Here is a 17,772-nt window from a genome sequence, read left to right on the forward strand (position 1 = left end):
AATTTAAATGAGTTTAAATGATAGTTAAGAGACATAACCAATAATAATATGTAGATTTTGAGTCATGATTCAAACATCTAGAAAAAAAGACTTTAATGAAACAATTATAAATGTTTGATAAAATTAAGGAATTACTGTTAATTTTCTAAAGCACAATAATGATATGTGGTTATGTCTTAAAGAAGAGACAGAGAAAGTCCTTATCTTTTATATAGAGAAATATTCATAGGTGGAATGATGTCTGGGATTTAAAACAAAACAGGCAGGAGAAAAAGGATTGAGGGTATGGGTAAACATTACTGGCCATGAATTACTACTATTGCACCTAGGTGATGTACACATGGGGTTTCATGTGTTTTAAATAGCCACAACTTTGATCTGGTGAAAACAGTTACTTTCTGACTACAATTTCTCCTCCATATTTTCTTAAAAACAAGTCAGTTGTTTTCTAAGTTCATTGAGCTTATTATTTTCCCCTTGTAATATCTAACTGAAATCAGCTATCAACAGTCAACCTATACTTCCAACGATCTGCCTTGAAACTTCTTTGCTAAATGCCACAAATTATTTGTCTGCCAAATTACTAAACGGAACAGTTTTACCAAATGTTTCACCATTACACAACACAGTGACCATTCTCCATTCTCCTATAACAATTTATTTGCCTAATTCTAAAACCAATGCCACACATTTTAGGCTTTCATTACAATACTCTTCACATCTGGTACTGAATTAGTCAGTTATTCCTGCAGTAATACTGTAGGGAAGATATCCCAAAACTTGATGGATCACAACAAGCATTTATTTTTCTCACTCATGGGTCTGCAGGTTGGTTGGGGTAGCTCTGCTTCATCCAAGACTTCAGATTGGATTCACTTATGATTCGTGTTTTGCATTCTGGAGCTTGGACTAAAGGGGAAGCAGCTACCCAGTAAATGTTCTTCCTGTGTAATCACAGTCATGCAAGAGCTAAGCCAAGCCGCACAAGCAAATTTAAGGTTTTCTGTTTTGATCACTCATCTTTTGCTGACTAGGGCAGGGGTCCCCAACACCCAGGCCATGGACTGGTACCTGTCTGTGGCCTATTAGGAACCAGACCGCACAGCAGGAGGTGAGCAGCAGGTGAGTGGGCAAATCTTCATCTGTATTTGCAGCCAGTCCTCAGTGTTAGCATTACCTCCTCAGCTCTAATTCAGATCATCCAGCATTAGGTTCTCATATCTGGTCCCTGGTGCCAAAAAGGTTGGGGACTGCTGGACTAAAGCAAGTCACACAGCCAAGTTCAAAGTCAACATTAATAGGAAAGTATATGTTACTCCAAGGGAGTAGGGAATGAATATTTGCCAAACAATAATCTATCATAGTGATCAACAGAGATAAAACCTTTCTCCCTGTGGAGCTCATGTTCTAGTAAAAAAGATAAATTTAAAGAACTCAGAGATAGGGATAGTGTGATTTGAAAGGATATTCTTGAACATGTAAGCAAATTTATATGCACGAAGATGTCTTCTGCAGCACATTTGTAATGATAAAACCCAGAACAACCTAAATTTTCATCAGTCACAACTATTTAAATAAAATTGTGTTAACTAAATAGACTGCTGGTGGTTCTTTATTTACTTATTTTGATAAATTTGATATATTGTATGCATTTCTGTAGGTAAGTCCTTATGTATTAACACAAAAAGGTGGAACTGATTGAGTTTTTAGGTATCTCTTCTAAAAGAGATTTATGCCAATATAATCCTTTATTTTTATCTATATAAAAGAGATATATTTATGCCAATATAATCCTTTATTTTTATCTACATAAAAGAGACCATTCTGTAAAACACCCTTTATATCTTGGGAATTCTTTCCAAATCAGAATTTAGAAATCTTACAAAGTGGCTGTATTGAATTCCATTATAAAGATGGATCATAATTTACTGAATTGCTCCCCTTTAGATGGAAACGGGGTATTTCCAAGTACTATGTCTATGCATGTTTATAATAATAAACATTCCTATACCCTTATCTTGGCATAATTTTGCAAGGATAATCAACCAGATATTACAAAGTATTATAAAGCTCTAAAAAGCCTTTTATTAGTACTTATAAAAGCTCAGATAAAGGTATCAAAACAGGGAATCTAAAAATATATATCCATCTATATCTATTTTATATATTTATATCTGTATATCCTTATATGAATTTACACAGTCATTCAGAGGATGTACTTGGTCATGGAGCTTGATTTCAGAATCATGCTTCCACCATGTCCTAACAGCAGGACCTTGAGATAATCTCTTAATTTCTCTAAACTCAGGGTGGTCTTGAGAAGAGATGATAATGATACTTACCTCATGGCTGCCAATTACTGCAGCCAATTATTACAATAGATACAATAGAGAAAAGTCTTGGCCAACTGTCAAGCTCATAATAAGTTCTCGACATACATTAGATATAATGATAAGCATTTTACAAATGACAAAAGTGGTTTTACAAATGACAAAAGTGGTTTTACAAATGAGTGATGAAAGCATTCTTAAAAGGTAACTGTAACAATTTTATAAATATATGAAGAAATGAAATTAGAGCCATAAACCCAAATTATTGATTTAAACTGTAAAAACTAAAAAACTAGAAGAAACTATAGCTGAAGATTTAAGTAATGACAGAATGGAAAAGAAAATATAAAGCATAAGTGGAAGAAAACACAACTAAATGCTTGCTAGTTTCATCATATAAAATTAAAATACATAATATGTCCAAAAAACCATTAACAAAACCAAAAGGCAAAATATAAACTGGGAAAGCTAGTTTCAGCATTTGTAAAAAGGTGTCTGACATGCTCAAAAAATATAGTTTAACAATTTACTATTGCATCAACATTTAAAGAACTCTCAAAAATAATAAAAAACAATTTAAAAGAAAAATGCTCAGAATAGAAACTGTAAATCAAGAATCCTATATCCAGCAAAACTATCTTTCAAAAATGAAGGTGATAAAAACTTTCCCAGATAAACAAAAACTAAGAGAACTGTTGCTGGCAGACTTGCTTTGCAAGAAATAAAGGAATATCGTTAGGCTGAAAGCAAGTGACCCCAGATGGCAATTCAAATCCACACAAAGAGCACTGATAAAGGTAATTAAGTAATGATAAAAAAATACTATAAGTGCATTTTCTCTATTTTCCCCTCAAATGATTTAAAGAGAAAATAGATAAAATAATGTGTAATGTATTGTTGGGTCTATAGCATATAAAAATATAATATATGTGTGATATATTTGCCAATAACAGCACAAGGGAGATTAGTGGTAGCAAAGCTGTAATGGGCTAAGGAAATGACCACAAAGGGTAAAGTAGTAATTATAACAATGTATTGTTGGGTTTGTAACATTGATAATTATGTGTAAAGTAATAATACATAAAAAATACACAAAAGGTGGAAAGGGATTAGAGCTATATAGAAGCACTTCTATATATCACAGGAATTGAGCTAGTATAAATCTGAAGCTGATTTTGATAAAGTGCATATGGTAAAACCTAGAGCAGCCACTAAAAATATCGAAAAATGTAGTGAAAAAATCATTACTGGGGTTACAATGCTACATTATGAAATATTCACTTAATGCAAAAGAAAGCGGTAAATACACAAAAAGACACAAGACACATAGAAAACAAAAAGTAAAATGGCAGACAAATCCAACTATATCAATAATGATATTAAAAGTTGAATGGATTAAACAATCTAACAAAAAGGTAGAGATTGTCACACTAAATTAAAGAACATGATCAAAGTATATGTTGTTTACAGTTATACACTTTAGATTCAAAGATTGAAAGTAAAAGGATAGAAAAAGATGTATCATGCAAACAGCAACCACAAGAAATCTGGACTGGCTATATTAATATCAGACAAAATGGACTTTAAAATAATAATGTTACTACAAAAAAAAAAGAGGGACATTTTATAATGATAAAAGGATAAAACAGGCATATATAACAATAATAAACATACATGCATCTAATAACAGAACACCAAAGTACATGAAACAAAGGCTAGGGATTTCTTTCAAACTTTCAATGAACAGGTCCTTTCCCTCTTATTATAAAGAATTTTTGAACATAGACTAAAAGTTGAAAATACTACCATTCTATTAGGCAAACATATCAATATACAAATATGTTAAATATTAAAAATCATATGATAAACTCAGAAACATCCTCTGATTCTGAATTCTTTCAGTTTTCTTACAAGATGTCATCTTACCTATCTCTCTGAAATTAAGGCAAACTGCGCTAATACCTTCTTTGTTCCTCAAAATCCAGGGCATCATGTTCAGTGATTTTTTAACCAGTTTCATGGATTTGTCAATTTTTTTTATCTTCTGCAATCATTTTCAAAATACATTTAAAGTCATATTTTTAAATAGTAAATTTCCTTCATGTTTTAATTCATAAACAGAAATACCAGTTAGTACATTTTACTGGAGTGACTTGATGGAACTACATAAGAGCAGTAAAATAAAACTGTAGAGACTATGTAGCAATTTAGGAAAGCTGTATTATGAATGAAAAGTGAAAAACTGGGATGTAAATTAGTATCCATGTAAAATATCTCAGTTCATTGACATAAATGAAATAGAAAGTAAAAAAAGAAAAAGAAAAAAGACACAGTTGACTGATGTGGCTGGTCATTGAGATTTTGAAAGATATTTCTTTGTTGTTTAACTTACGCATATTCCTGTTGTAATGTTGTATGATACATAAAGTTCAAATAAGAAGATAAAAAATAAGTAGCTGGAATGTGTGGCAGAGTTAGGGCTTCCTGGAGCCCTAAAAGAACCCTTCACCTTCCTGCTCCAACACTAGCCTGACCCTCCAGGTGTACTCATATGTCTGTGTCTCTGTTGTTAAAGTAAAATCAGCCCTGATATCCAGGAGGTGGCCTGGTACTCACAGCTAGTTCTTGGTGCTCTCCTGATGGACATAGAGAATTTCACAGAATATTATTATCACACGAAGACCATACTGACTGTTATGGAGCAAGACAAAATAAGACCACTCTATAATTGTGTCTGAATGCAAAATAATATATGTATTATTATTAAAATACTAGCTTCCATGGCCATCATTAGAGACAAGCAGTAAGTAACTGTGCCACCCATTCCCTAGTCCCTGGGGATCCAACAATGATGACAAACTATATTATCAACTCCTGGGTCAGAACGTAGAGATAAAGCAATCGGGGAGACAGGTCCCAGAAAAAATTTCTTGAGACCTCAAATTGCATCACCTTGCTGATCTGGGCTTGTGTTAAAACAGATCTGAAAATTCTGTTATAAAAAATTTGTTCTTATTTTCTTAGTTCAGAAACTGAGGTTACTGTAGTATTATCTAAGTGAATTTTCTCTGTCTAGTCATTTACTGTGCAGAGTTAGTGATGCATTTGCAGGTAGGGATGCTGGGGTGGGGACATGGCATTATAGAGTTGTGCTTAATTTTTTAAAGCATTTAGTGTGAAGAATAACCTGTTTGTAATTGCAGGAAAAAATATATCAGAGAGAGCACAGCATGCCATAACTGAAAACCTCCAGGCTCCTAGAGTAGACTTCTTTTGAAATGTCTTCCTAGCTCACAATGGATCATCCTTTTCTAAGAATGGTTCCCTAATCCACAGAGTCCCAGAGCTGTGGGCTCCAGCAGCCCAATTTATACTGCATCACCTCCTGCCCAGTGAGGATTCATGATTGAAGGAGGGAACTCAAAGCAAGAGAGTTTGAGGGGCTGAGCGGATGCAGGTCATTCTCGGTATGACTTGGTCTGGACATGTAAATTCAGGACCTTGCAACTCTCTCCTGACTGTCTTATAGATGGAGAAGCAAAAGCATATAGAGAAGGGCAAAAAATGCAAACACAGAGAGAACCAGAGATGAGCTGGAGAGAGTCCTGTTGGCTACCCGGTTCAGGGTTCAAGTCCTTTTCTGATTGGCTCCATTGTGGTCTCACTCAATGTGAGTCTCACTCACTTCTTTTGCAACTAACAAAAACCAAGTCTTGCTGAGTTAAGCAGAAAAGAATTTCTTGAAAATGGTAATGGATACCTTTCAAAAACACTGAGCATTTAGAGTACCAGGCTCACAAGGTCATACACCAGCTATAAAGGCGCAAATCATGCTACAGAACTGATCTGATTAGTATAGTAATGGTTCCTGCTGCCTCCAAGCATTAAATGTTACAGTTCATAGCTTTGACATGGCTATCACTGGACATGGGCTGCCATAAGTAGCACTGTTGCCCTGGGAATTCATCTTGCTGCAATGGCTGCCACTGCTGGAAGAAGTTCCGCCTGATCTCCCCTTCCTCATGTCAAAGGCTGAGTCAGGATATCTGATGGGTAGTCACATGCCTACATCTCTGCTTCAAGAAAGTCTGGGAGACAAGTTATTGAGGGTTTCCTATTATACAGGAAGAAGTAGGTTTTTTTTCCTACCAGAATTATGAAGTAGGGGATTACCTAAACTTTGGAAGGGGTTACAGAAGTTGGGAAGCCAAAGAAGCAAAATAAACATCTACTAGAATCCACCCCTCCAGTTGCACAACATTAACACATATGCCTCTTAGCAATTTATCCTTCGACAGAAGAGAACTTTTCTGGCCAAACATAATGCAACTAACTACCCTTCCAACAGGGAAACAATTCAAAATCCCATCAGTTTCTGTATCCAGGTCCACAACCAGGATTCCCCCTATGCCAGTTATGATCCCATCATGACAATCTATAACTTCTGAATCAAACTTGAAATAATTGCATATCCTATGTATATGTTAAATACAGGGACAAAGGGAGAGAAGAAAGCTAGCTAGTTATAATACATAATATAAACATAAGAAAGGAGGAAAATATAACCAGATGGCTTAATCTTCATTTCTACAGGTAGCCATGAATCCTTAGTTGATGATAATTTTCTTATCCACAATCTAATTCATGTTCCCTTTGTCTTTAGCCAGCATCTCAGCTGTTCACGCTTTTTAAAATCTGATATAGTAATCCAAACTTTCATGTCTGAGAGATTTGACATCTTTATGATCTTACCCATATAAGATTATCCTAGTCTTTCATTAACTGCCATTACTGGATATGGCAATTCCAGAATCCTTTTAAGGAGATTTTTCCATCCATAATCCCCTCTGCTACCATTGTGTAGCAGCAAAACTATTTTCTATTGATAGTCAAAGTCAAAATAATATTAGAATCTCCTTTTAGGTTTATCCAGTAGCATATGGAGCCCAAATTGGCCAGCAAGGAGTCTCTTCAGAGCCAAGTGTTGCTGGAATAAGAAGCAAAAATTTGCAAGCAGATCGTTTGATATTACAAAAAGAGGTGCTCACTTCTACTTCTTGTTTCCTTGCCCCATAAATTCATGGTTGGGTGAAAATTTAGCATTATTGGTAAGTAAGAAGCTGGTGTGAAACTTATACTGTATCCTGTAAAACAGCCCCCTAACCTCAACTGTTGTTAAAACTTTTTCTTTATTCCATTAGACCATTTCTTTATTCCATAGAGTCCACTGCTCCTGGTGATGGTGTAGAAGTAAATACCAAAGAGTCCCATGGACCCCAGCCTTATCCCTGGTATAGTCTATTGTCAAGTAACAAATTACCTCAAAACTTAGCAACTTAAAACAGCAACATGTTATCTCACATAGTTCCTATGGGTTGGGAATCTGATAATGGTTTAACTGACTGGTTCTGGATCAGGGCTCTTTATGAGATAGCAGGGCATGGTCATCTGAATTCTTGACTGTGGCTGGAACATAAACTTCCAAGATGGCTCACTCACACTGCTATTTGCAGGAAGCTTCAGTTCCTCACGTGGATTTCTCCATAGAGCTAATTTGATATCTCCTTGCATCTGAGTAGCTGGTTTTCTCAGAGCAAGTGATTTAAGAGAGAAAGATGGAAGACACAATATCTTTTATGACTGAGCTCCAGAAGTCACACACTATCATTTCCACAACATGCTATTGTCTACACAGTGCTATGGACTAAATTTTTGTGTCCCCATAAAATATATATGTTGAAATTCTAAAAGTGATGGTATTAGGAGGTGGAGACCTTTGGGGGTGATTAGATCATGAGGGCAGAGCCATCATCAATGGGATTAGTACCCTTATTTATTTAAAAAAAAAAAAAAAAGCCTGAGAAAGCTCCCATGCCCCTTCTGCCATGTGAGGTTACACTGAAAAGACTGCCATCTATGACCCAGAAAGTGAACTCTGACCAGATACCAAATGTGCCAGCATCTTGACCTTGGACTTCCCAGACTCTAGAATTGTGAAAAATAAATTTCTGTTGTTTACAAGCTACTCAGTATTTTGTTATTGCAGCTCAAATGGATTAAGACAGCCCAAATGGACAAAGTCAGCCCAGTACAAAGTGGGAAGGGATTATACAAGACTTGGATCATTGGCAACTGGCTATCTTGGCAACTGGCTACCACATCCTTTTTATTACAAAGTGAGTTCCTTGGTTAGAAACGATGTTTGTAGGATGCCAAGTTGATGAAAAGGTCCATTCATCCCTAATACACACCCTATGTCTTTCAACCTCAGGTTGATCAAGCACTTCATTGGTACATTAATTTCCCTTTGCTGTATGTTTCTGAACATTCTCAGATATCAGTGCTCACCATAGGTTTTCTAACTATATCATCCCACATAGCTTTCATTATATCATCTTGATTAAGTGGTAAATAATGAGTGGAATGTCATAAAGATCCTTAATCTGACTCACAAAACTCAAACCTTAACATCTCACTTTACGTTTTCAGTATAGGCTACCGCATGCAGAATCAAATATCCATATCAACACTGCCTCTTAGACCAGAAATCTTGGTAAGCTTAAAGAAGCAATTCTCAAACATTAACATACAGAAATCACCCAGGGATGTTGTTAAAGTGAAAATTCTGATTCAGGAAGTCTGGGATGGAGCCTGAAATTATGCATTTCCAACAATCGCCTGGGCAATGCGTGGTCCTCGGGTCACACTGGGAGCAAGGGTTTAGCCCTGGAATAAGAAGAGCTCTTACTCTGAGAAGGCCCGAGTCACCTACACCCCTTTATGCGCTGCTGGCTCCCCAACAGACCTCGCCTTTTGAAAAGATCCAGATTGGAAGTCAGACCTTGATCTTTGACAGCCCCAACATATGGAAGTAAGAAATGGGAATACTGAACACCTCCCTAAACGGGAAGAGCTGACAGCTGGGGCAGAGACCTACAGGGTCGGGACCGAGTGGAGTGTGGAAGGCTCACAGGACCTGCCAGTTGCTCAGGTTCGGTGGGAACCAATCCTAGAGTGCCTCTTTATGCCATTTCACAGTAAAACAGTCAGAGCCGCTTGCTGCGGCGCAGAAGCTCCACTGCAAGATGGAGTTCCCAACCCGCAGTACTTCGGTTGATAGACGCGTACCACGCTTCCCCAAGGAGACTGCGCAGAGCTGAAGCCCCGCCCCTCCCACCTAATAGGACGGGAGCACGCAGTGGTGAGAAGCAGATCCTGGTCCGCTATTACTGGATAATTAAAGATCTGCAAGGGGCGGGACGAGGAGAGCCAGGCGAAGCAGGCTCTGATTGGTTCCGTTCTAGAGCGCATACAACGTTTCCAGGAAGAGGTACTTCAGTCTGCTTTCTCCGCGCTGCACGGGCTCGTCGTGTATCCGCCTGAGGAGGTACACGTGCGCGCGGGAGCCTCCGCCACATATAATAAAAAGGATGTGGGGAGTAGATGGAAGTGCAAAACTTAAGGGGACCCAAAAAGCTTAGTAATCAACATAAACAGTATTTCACTGCAGAGCTTTTTTAAAATCAAAATTAATGCAAAAAAGTCTTTGAACAAAATAGCGAAAATTTAACGACAAGATCAGTAAAATGAAAGTTAATTTAATATTATTGAATATCTTTACTTGGTCAAGAGAAATTGTCGAATAGGGCAGTCCTCTTAATAGAAACTGAGATAGGCAAAGCAGTAGATTTTGAAAGTGATATTGATTTAGTTTACTTCCATTAAAGCTGGTGTCAAAGATAACACAGCCGGACATTAGTTAAAGCGGTGAACACTAATTTATATTCAGTCACTACTGACAGTAGGGGAAGGAGCTGAGCACCATTCCAATTTCTGCAGAGGTGACTCGGTTGTTAAAGTGAGAATGAAATAGGGAGGAGGAATGGCAGGGGCTTGAGCAGTCAGGGAAGTGAAAAATTAACAAAAAGACGAAGGGTCGGTCTTTGTGAAACCCATCTGGGTTTGCTAACTGGCCCTCATAGAAGTTGGGCTCCTATCCTCTCACAGGAACCGAGAGACAGGGGCCCTATCTTTAGGTGTTCCTGGAACAAATAGTAAACTCTTTTGGCAGCCTTGATTTTTCTAAGGCAGGCACTTTAAGAGAGGCTATGGTCATCTAGAGATGCGGCCTTGAGCTGTTAGATGCTATCTTAATGTTTGTTCAAGTCTTTTAGGCCAAAGTTGAGCCTAGTTGACAAGAGAGAGGAGCCTGACAAGTTTGGTCAAGGAGGGAATCTATGTCACTAAGAAAGTAAAATTTTTAAATATTCTGCTTTTCATGTAAATAAAATATTGGAGCTAAGATAATGTAATTTGTAATAGACCTATTTTTAATTTTTATATTTTTCAACTACTTTGTTCTGGAAAACATTTTTAAATACATTAAAACATACATATCAGGCTTCAGGATGACTTAGAAGTTCTGATAGAAGGTGGTAGACAGCTGAGCCAAGCCCATCAGTTCCTTCAGGAAACTTTTTCATTTCCCTCTCCAGTGGCTTACCCATATTGATTTATACATATACTCATTTATTAAGGTAAACAATAATTGTTGAGCAACTGCTACATCCCAGGTATTATTGAAAAAACTGGGTCCCTGCATAGGTGAAGATACAGTCTACTTGGGGTAGGAGGGATAAGGAGAAAAACACGAAAATAATATATGTGGAATACTAACTTCTGCTATTTACATGAACCATGCACTTTACATGAACCAAGCCCAGTGCCTAACACTGAGTTTTACCAATGTGAATGATGACCCATTTCTTATTTCAAGGGTCTTATATGCTCATGATCGAACACCCAAGAATTCAAACAATTGCAGTAAAAAGTTGTATATGGCATGTGGAAGGATAAGGCAAACAGTTCTGTTGTATTGGTATATGAGTTTCCTAGATTCCATAACAAAGAGCCGTAAACTAGGTGTCTTTAAAAAACAGAAGTTTATTCTCTTACAGTTCTGGAAGCTAGATGTCCAAAATCAAAGTGTTGGCAGAGTTGATTCCTTCTGCAGGCTCTGAGGGAAAATCTGACCCATGCCTCTTTTCTAGCTTCTATGGCTGCCAGCAATCCTCAGTGTTCCATCACTTAGATTGCCTAGTGCCAGCAATCCTGAGTGATCTTTGTAGATGCACCACTCCAGTTTCTGTCACTATCTACACATGGCATTGTTCCTGTATGTCTTTTGTGTCTCTGCATCTTCACATGGTTTTCTCGTGTGTAACTATGTCTAAATTTCCCTCTTGTTAGAAGGACACCAGGCATTGGAGTAGGGCCCATCCCGATCCTGTATGACCTCATCTTAACTAGATTACATATATAAAGACCCTATTTCCAAATAAGGTCATATTCAGAGGTACTGGGAATTAGGACTTGAACATATCTTTTATGGGAATTGACAATTCTACTCACTACAGTAGAGAATATTGAGGAATGATAGGGAGATAGGATACAAAGCACTTAGTGACTTATTGGATAAGTGAGATTAGGGAGAGTGTATGGGATTACAACATAGCCATGCCATTAGTTGAGCTAGGCAATGCAGGCAGGAGAGAAGTACATGTATGTTTGTGCTAGTTAGGGTGGATCATGATGCTAATAGTAGCAGTGGGGAATGTTGGGTGTGAAGACACCCAGGGTGAGGGGTGCAAGAGCTGGATATCATGGATATACAACTCAAGGGGAGGTCTGACAAATATGGATTGAGAAGTCAATAGTACATAAGCATGGTTAAAGACACGAAAGTGGGTGTAATTGCTCAGGGAGAGAGTATAGTGAGAAGAAATCTGAGAATAAAACCCAAGAGAAAAACAAACACATATGGAATGATAAGAGAAGAGAAGGTGACGAAACAAATGGAACAAAGAGACAGTCCAGAAGCAAGCAGAAATGATGTATAAGAAGCTAATGGAATTGTGAGTTTTAAAAAGAAACTAATGGTAAACGATGCCAAATAAACTTGGAAATCAAGCAAAATGACTGGATAGCAACCATTGTGTTTTCAAATAAAATACTAAGTGTTGTTTTCAATGAGTAGTTAGTAATGTGGCAAATGGACTAGACCTTAATACTTAACCTTTGGTTAGGCAACATGGTATATCTGTCCTTTTTCTTTGTTGTCATTCTGTTGTTGCTATTATTAAAATGTCTCAGGTTAGGTTCTCCAGAAGCACAGGCTTTTTGTTCTGTTATTCAGTATTAGTGGGTTGCATGTGTAATTTGTCAGGATCCTTGCTTTGTACAGGGCATCCAAGGTCAACAGTATATGTGTGTGGGTAACGAGCATCTCACATTCTGTAGAAGGCCTTGAGGAAGGAGGAAAGAAAGCAGCTATAAGCAGACACACAGTATCACATGGGCAATAACTCAGTGAGAAGCTTTTCTGTGAGAATCCAGGAGAAGGAATGAGAATCTCAGCCTAGAGGAATCTGCAAAGGCTTCATAGAGGTGACATTAACTTAGATCTTGAAGATTCAGAGGTCCTCCTCAAGGGGAAGGACCAGGCATCCTGGGTGGATGGAATAAAAAAGTCTATCTTTCTCCAAAATCAAAAGTGTACCTTATGCTGAATATCTTATGCCAAATATAAATCAATCAAATTGGATGATGACACCATTATAGACTGAATGTTTTTGACCCACACCCAAGTTTGTATGTTGGAATCCTAACCCCCAATGTGATGGTATTTGGAAGTGGAACCTTTGGGAAGCGATTAGGTCAGGAGAGGGGGAACCTTCATGAATGTGTTTGGTGTCCTCATAAGAGCTCTCTTGCCCCTTACACCATGTGAGGGCACAGTAATAAGATGCCACCTATGAACCAGGAAGCAGGTTCTCACCAGATACTGAATCTACTAGCACCTTGATTTTGGACTGCCATCCTCCAGAATTGTGAGAAATAAATGTTTGTTGTTTAAGCAATCCAGTCTATTGTATTTTTGTTATAGCAGCCTGAAAGGACTAAGAAAGGCACTGAAAATTTTGAAGTGTTCTTTGGATTCTGTGAGAGGCGGGAATGTAGATTATGGTCAAAGAACCAATCCTCTCAGCACAAGAACACTTGAGCTCACAGAGAATGTCCAGTAACTATTTTTCACCTCTATTGTTGTTACCCACATTACACCTCAGATTTTCAATCAGGGTTTCTAGAATCGCTCTTCATGATAAGCAATCATAAAGGATATTTAAAGCAGGGTGCCTGTCAACTCAGAAAATTACATTAGAACATCCTGGGGAACTTAAAGGATAAAAAATATCAATGCCCAAGACCCACCCCAGAGATTCTGATTTAATTGGTCAAGGTTTGGTCCAGCATCAGTATATAGACTGTCGGAGCTCCCCAGGTGATGCTTCCATGAATCCAAGATTGAAAATTACTGATGTAGATTCTGAAAGCATTTCCAAAAAGGAAGTCAAAAATACTTGTTACATGTAACTTTTTCAAAGTGATCACTTAAAAGGGAAAACTTGAGCTTTTTACAAAGTGGTTTGAAATACAGTAATTAGAAACAAATATAATTACCTTTTTAAATGAGAAGGGCTTTACTTAAGCCCAAGTTCATCAATAAGTATCTATTGAGAAGATTTATTTAAGTTCTTTGCAGACACTTTGACAAATAGATTGCTACATTTCAGTGAGTCGGTAAAAGTTAATATGCCTGGGAATGATATGTTCATAGTAATTTCATCAATAAGAGCATATTTTCCTGACAATCGTTTTTTGCAGGGCCCCTTTCAAGTCCCTGTTCCTCAGGCTGTAGATGAAAGGGTTCAGCATGGGGGTCACCACTGTATACATCACAGTAGCTGTGGTGTCTTTTTCAGATGAGTGCGAGGATGAAGGGTTGAAATATACAGCAATGATGGTGCCATAGAAGAGGGAAACCACAGCCAGGTGGGAGCCACAGGTGGAGAAGGCTTTCCATTTTCCTTTTGTGGATGGGACTCTCAGGACAGCACAGGTGATATGGATATATGAAGCCAGGATGCAAACGAATGGGGTCATCATGATCAGGGCACCCTCAGTCAGAATCATCATTTCATTGAGGTGTGTGTCAGAGCAGGAGAGTTTCAGGAGGGGAGTCACATCACAGAAGAAGTGGGGAATGGCATTGTCTGCACAGAATGAGAGTTGAGCCATCAGCAGGGTATGCAACAGAGCATTCAGGTTGGCAATGACCCATGACCCAACAACCAGCAGGGCACAGAACTGATTGGTCATCTTTGTTGAATAGTGTAAGGGGTGGCATACTGCGACAAAACGGTCATAGGCCATTACAGCCAGGAGGAAATTGTCCATATCAGCAAGCTCGAAGAGAAAATACATCTGTGTGAGACACCCAGAGAAGGAGATGGTCTGACTCCCGAGTATGTGGTTGGCCAGCATCTTGGGGACAGTGGTGGAGGAGAAGCAGATGTCCACAAAGGACAGGTTGCTGAGAAAGAAGTACATAGGAGTGTGCAGGCGGGAGTCCACGCTGATAGCCAGAAGGATAAGCAGGTTTCCCAGCACCGTGGCTAGGTACATGCTCAGGAAGAGGATGAAAAGGAGCTTCTGCTGCTGGGGCTGCCTGGAGAGCCCCAGGAGGACGAACTCGGAGATACTTGACTGGTTTGCCCCTCTCGTGGGACTGGGAGCCTGGACCCATGGGCAGACAAAGCAGGAAAAATTCAAAATCCTGGAAAATGATGGTTAAGATGTGGCAATTAAGAAGATTACAAGGAGAAAGGTCATGTGACATAGGTGAGGCATTAGAACTTTGCTCCTTGTATGTTTTGGCCAGTGATGGCTTTCTTTGTGCCTTCATTACTTCATTAGCAAAATAAGGGCAGTGTACTGAAGCATACACAGACACAGATTGTGACAGTGGTTTTGTCTGTAATTCCTTTGTATGTTTGAATTTTCTACCATAACCATGGATTTTTTAGAAGTGTCACAAAACACTACAGATATAAGAATAGTAGACTTTAATATTTATATTAATATTATAAATATTTAGTATTTGTAATGAGTACCATAAACACAATACAGTCTACCATAGAGACTGACATGTGTAGTAAGCATATACCCTAATATAGGGTACTAATGTCATCAATATCATTAGTGATGTTGCCTTAAAGAACATTTTTCAATTCCATCATCTCTAATCTGGACCTGTTATACATTCCTAACATGTTTGTCCTGAGGAAGATATCAATGAGTAATCAATAACTGCTCCCAGGGTAGTAATAATCACATCGCTGCTGCTGCTGCTTCCTGGGCTCACATTTTTGGAGCACTTTATAGAGCTCTGAGCCAGTCTTTCTTGGCTGTGTCCACTGAGCTCCCTAAGTCTAACCTGTAAAACTAAAATGGAAATAATCCAGAGGTTTGAATAGAAAGTTGGCCAATTTGTGTTTGCCATAGTTCAGGGTCTCATAAACAGACAAGACATACACACTGGTCATGGCTGGGCAATCATGAGAAACTGCTGATGAGCTTAGAACTGCTTCTATGGCTCCTCTTAAAAGAAAGACATGGTGAGGAGTCCCCCATAAGGCTTTACACTTTAACAAGTAGTTATTGATGAAGTCTCACTGATCTGATCCTTACCCAAGAAGAATGGCAGTCTTCATGGTCACAAGAAGACCCAAGCTTGCTTTACTTTTCCAGACCTGGCCAGCAATTATCGGTCTGAGGGAGAGAGACTCTCATTGAGGTTTTTAGGCTAGGTCTGCATAACGAAGGAGCTGGAGGGCATGTACTCAGCCTTCAGTGCAGGAAGGGAAATCACAGGGCCAACTCTTTACAGGAACCTCTATGGCCACTAGGGCCATATTCCCTGAGAGCCTCATTAGAAACAAGCAGAGAGTAATTGTCTTTTCTCTTCCTTGGGCTTACTTGGATCCAACATCGATAATAAATATCTGTCATCAGAGTTACATAATTGCTTTTTCAGGACTTGGAAACGTTGGAAATGATGCAATCTTGGGGGCAATCATTAGGAACAATCCTTCTGCTAGAGAAAACTCACATGGGCAATAACTCAATGAGGAGTTTTCTGTGGGAACCCAAGAGAAGGAATGAGAATCTTAGCCTAGAGGGATCAGCAAAGGTTTCATAGGCTTCATATTTTATCCCCCACCTGAGCTTCGATAGTGTCCTCGTTGGAAAATATACATGATGCCGTATAGGGGTTAAGAGAATACCTTTGGGTTCCCACGAATCTGTATTCAACTCCCAGATCCACCGTGAACAGTAGTTTGACCTTAAGAAGCTGCCAACCTTTACAGAATCACAAAAGCCCACCATCTGTATAATATTCACCTTGCAGAGTTGTGCAGATTAAATGAGGCAATTCATGTTAAACACCTCATGAACCTCAATCTCCTCAATGCACTGGACTAGGACCATGTCGACTAGGTGGAAACTAAAAGTATTAAGTGATATTTACATCCTTCACTCTCTGCTCAATTATCTGTGTTCTGAATAAATGCCATTTGGAAATACTATCACATGCTTATCTTCATATGTCAATAGTCATTTTTGTAAGAAGCCAGTTAACAAGTCTTTTATTCTATATTTTAATTTGGAGGTAAATTAGTTAAAAATAGGAACCATTGCTGAGTCCATGTATAAACTGGCAGGACATTGATGCCAATGAGGAACAGAATTTTTGAGTCTAATATGTATCACCCTATTAGACTGAAAGAAAGATCTGGCTGTAAGTTTGCCCATAAAGTCTATGGCCATGCCACTCTGAACGTGCCTGATCTCGTCTGATCTTCAAGCTAAGCAGGGTCGGGCCTGGTTAGTACTTGGATGGGAGACCACCTAGGAATACAGGTGCTGTAGGTGTAAAAAAATATATATAATAAAATAAAATAAAAATATAAATTTCCCATAAATCCTTTGATCTTATGCATTATAAAGTTTAGTTTCCTGAGTTGATAATATTTAAGAGTTACTAATAAAAACCATGCACCTGGGTCAAAAGTGGCAATTGAATCATACGCGCGCGCACACACACACACTCTCTCTCTCTCTCTCTCTCTCTCTCTCTCTCTCTCTCTCTCTCTCTCTCCCTCTCTCTCTGAAAACCAAAGTGTTCCTCTAATCTTTGACTTTGAGTTAATTTATAAACAATGTATTCCTTGCTTGACTATGGCATTTTAACCACCTACTCCCAATAATTCAGTATAGGAACCTCAGGGCTATAATGAGCCTTCATGTTTTCATTAGACACATATTATATTCAGACATCAAGTTCTGTCCACTCTATCTCCAAAAATAGGCAAAAAAATAAAAATAAAAAATTTAAAAAATAACAAACCCACAGTTAGTTATCAAAGATCTGGGGAGGAGGGGGGAAATAGTCATAGGATTAGTAAAGACATTGTTTGCACATGATAGAAAACCAGCTTGAAATCAGCTTAAGGAGAAATGGAATCTATTGGTCGATATA

The 17,772-nt window shown here is 38.4% G+C and overlaps 1 protein-coding gene and 1 pseudogene across 1 annotated transcript; one reads left to right on the forward strand and one right to left on the reverse strand.

Annotated features, from left to right (window-relative positions):
- Positions 1–14,015: 14,015 nt before the first annotated feature.
- On the reverse strand, positions 14,016–16,721 carry LOC102894245 (olfactory receptor 1F1). Its single transcript, XM_006914183.1, has 2 exons — positions 16,680–16,721; positions 14,016–14,966 (listed from the first exon to the last, which is right to left on the reverse strand). The coding sequence occupies exons 1-2, from the start codon at positions 16,719–16,721 to the stop codon at positions 14,016–14,018; spliced, it is 993 nt and encodes a 330-aa protein (XP_006914245.1).
- Positions 16,722–17,048: 327 nt separating this feature from the next.
- LOC112481610 lies at positions 17,049–17,165 on the forward strand (annotated as a pseudogene).
- Positions 17,166–17,772: the final 607 nt, after the last annotated feature.

Source organism: Pteropus alecto, unplaced genomic scaffold (genome assembly GCF_000325575.1).
Source record: "Pteropus alecto unplaced genomic scaffold, ASM32557v1 scaffold44, whole genome shotgun sequence".
NCBI lineage: Eukaryota > Metazoa > Chordata > Mammalia > Chiroptera > Pteropodidae > Pteropus > Pteropus alecto.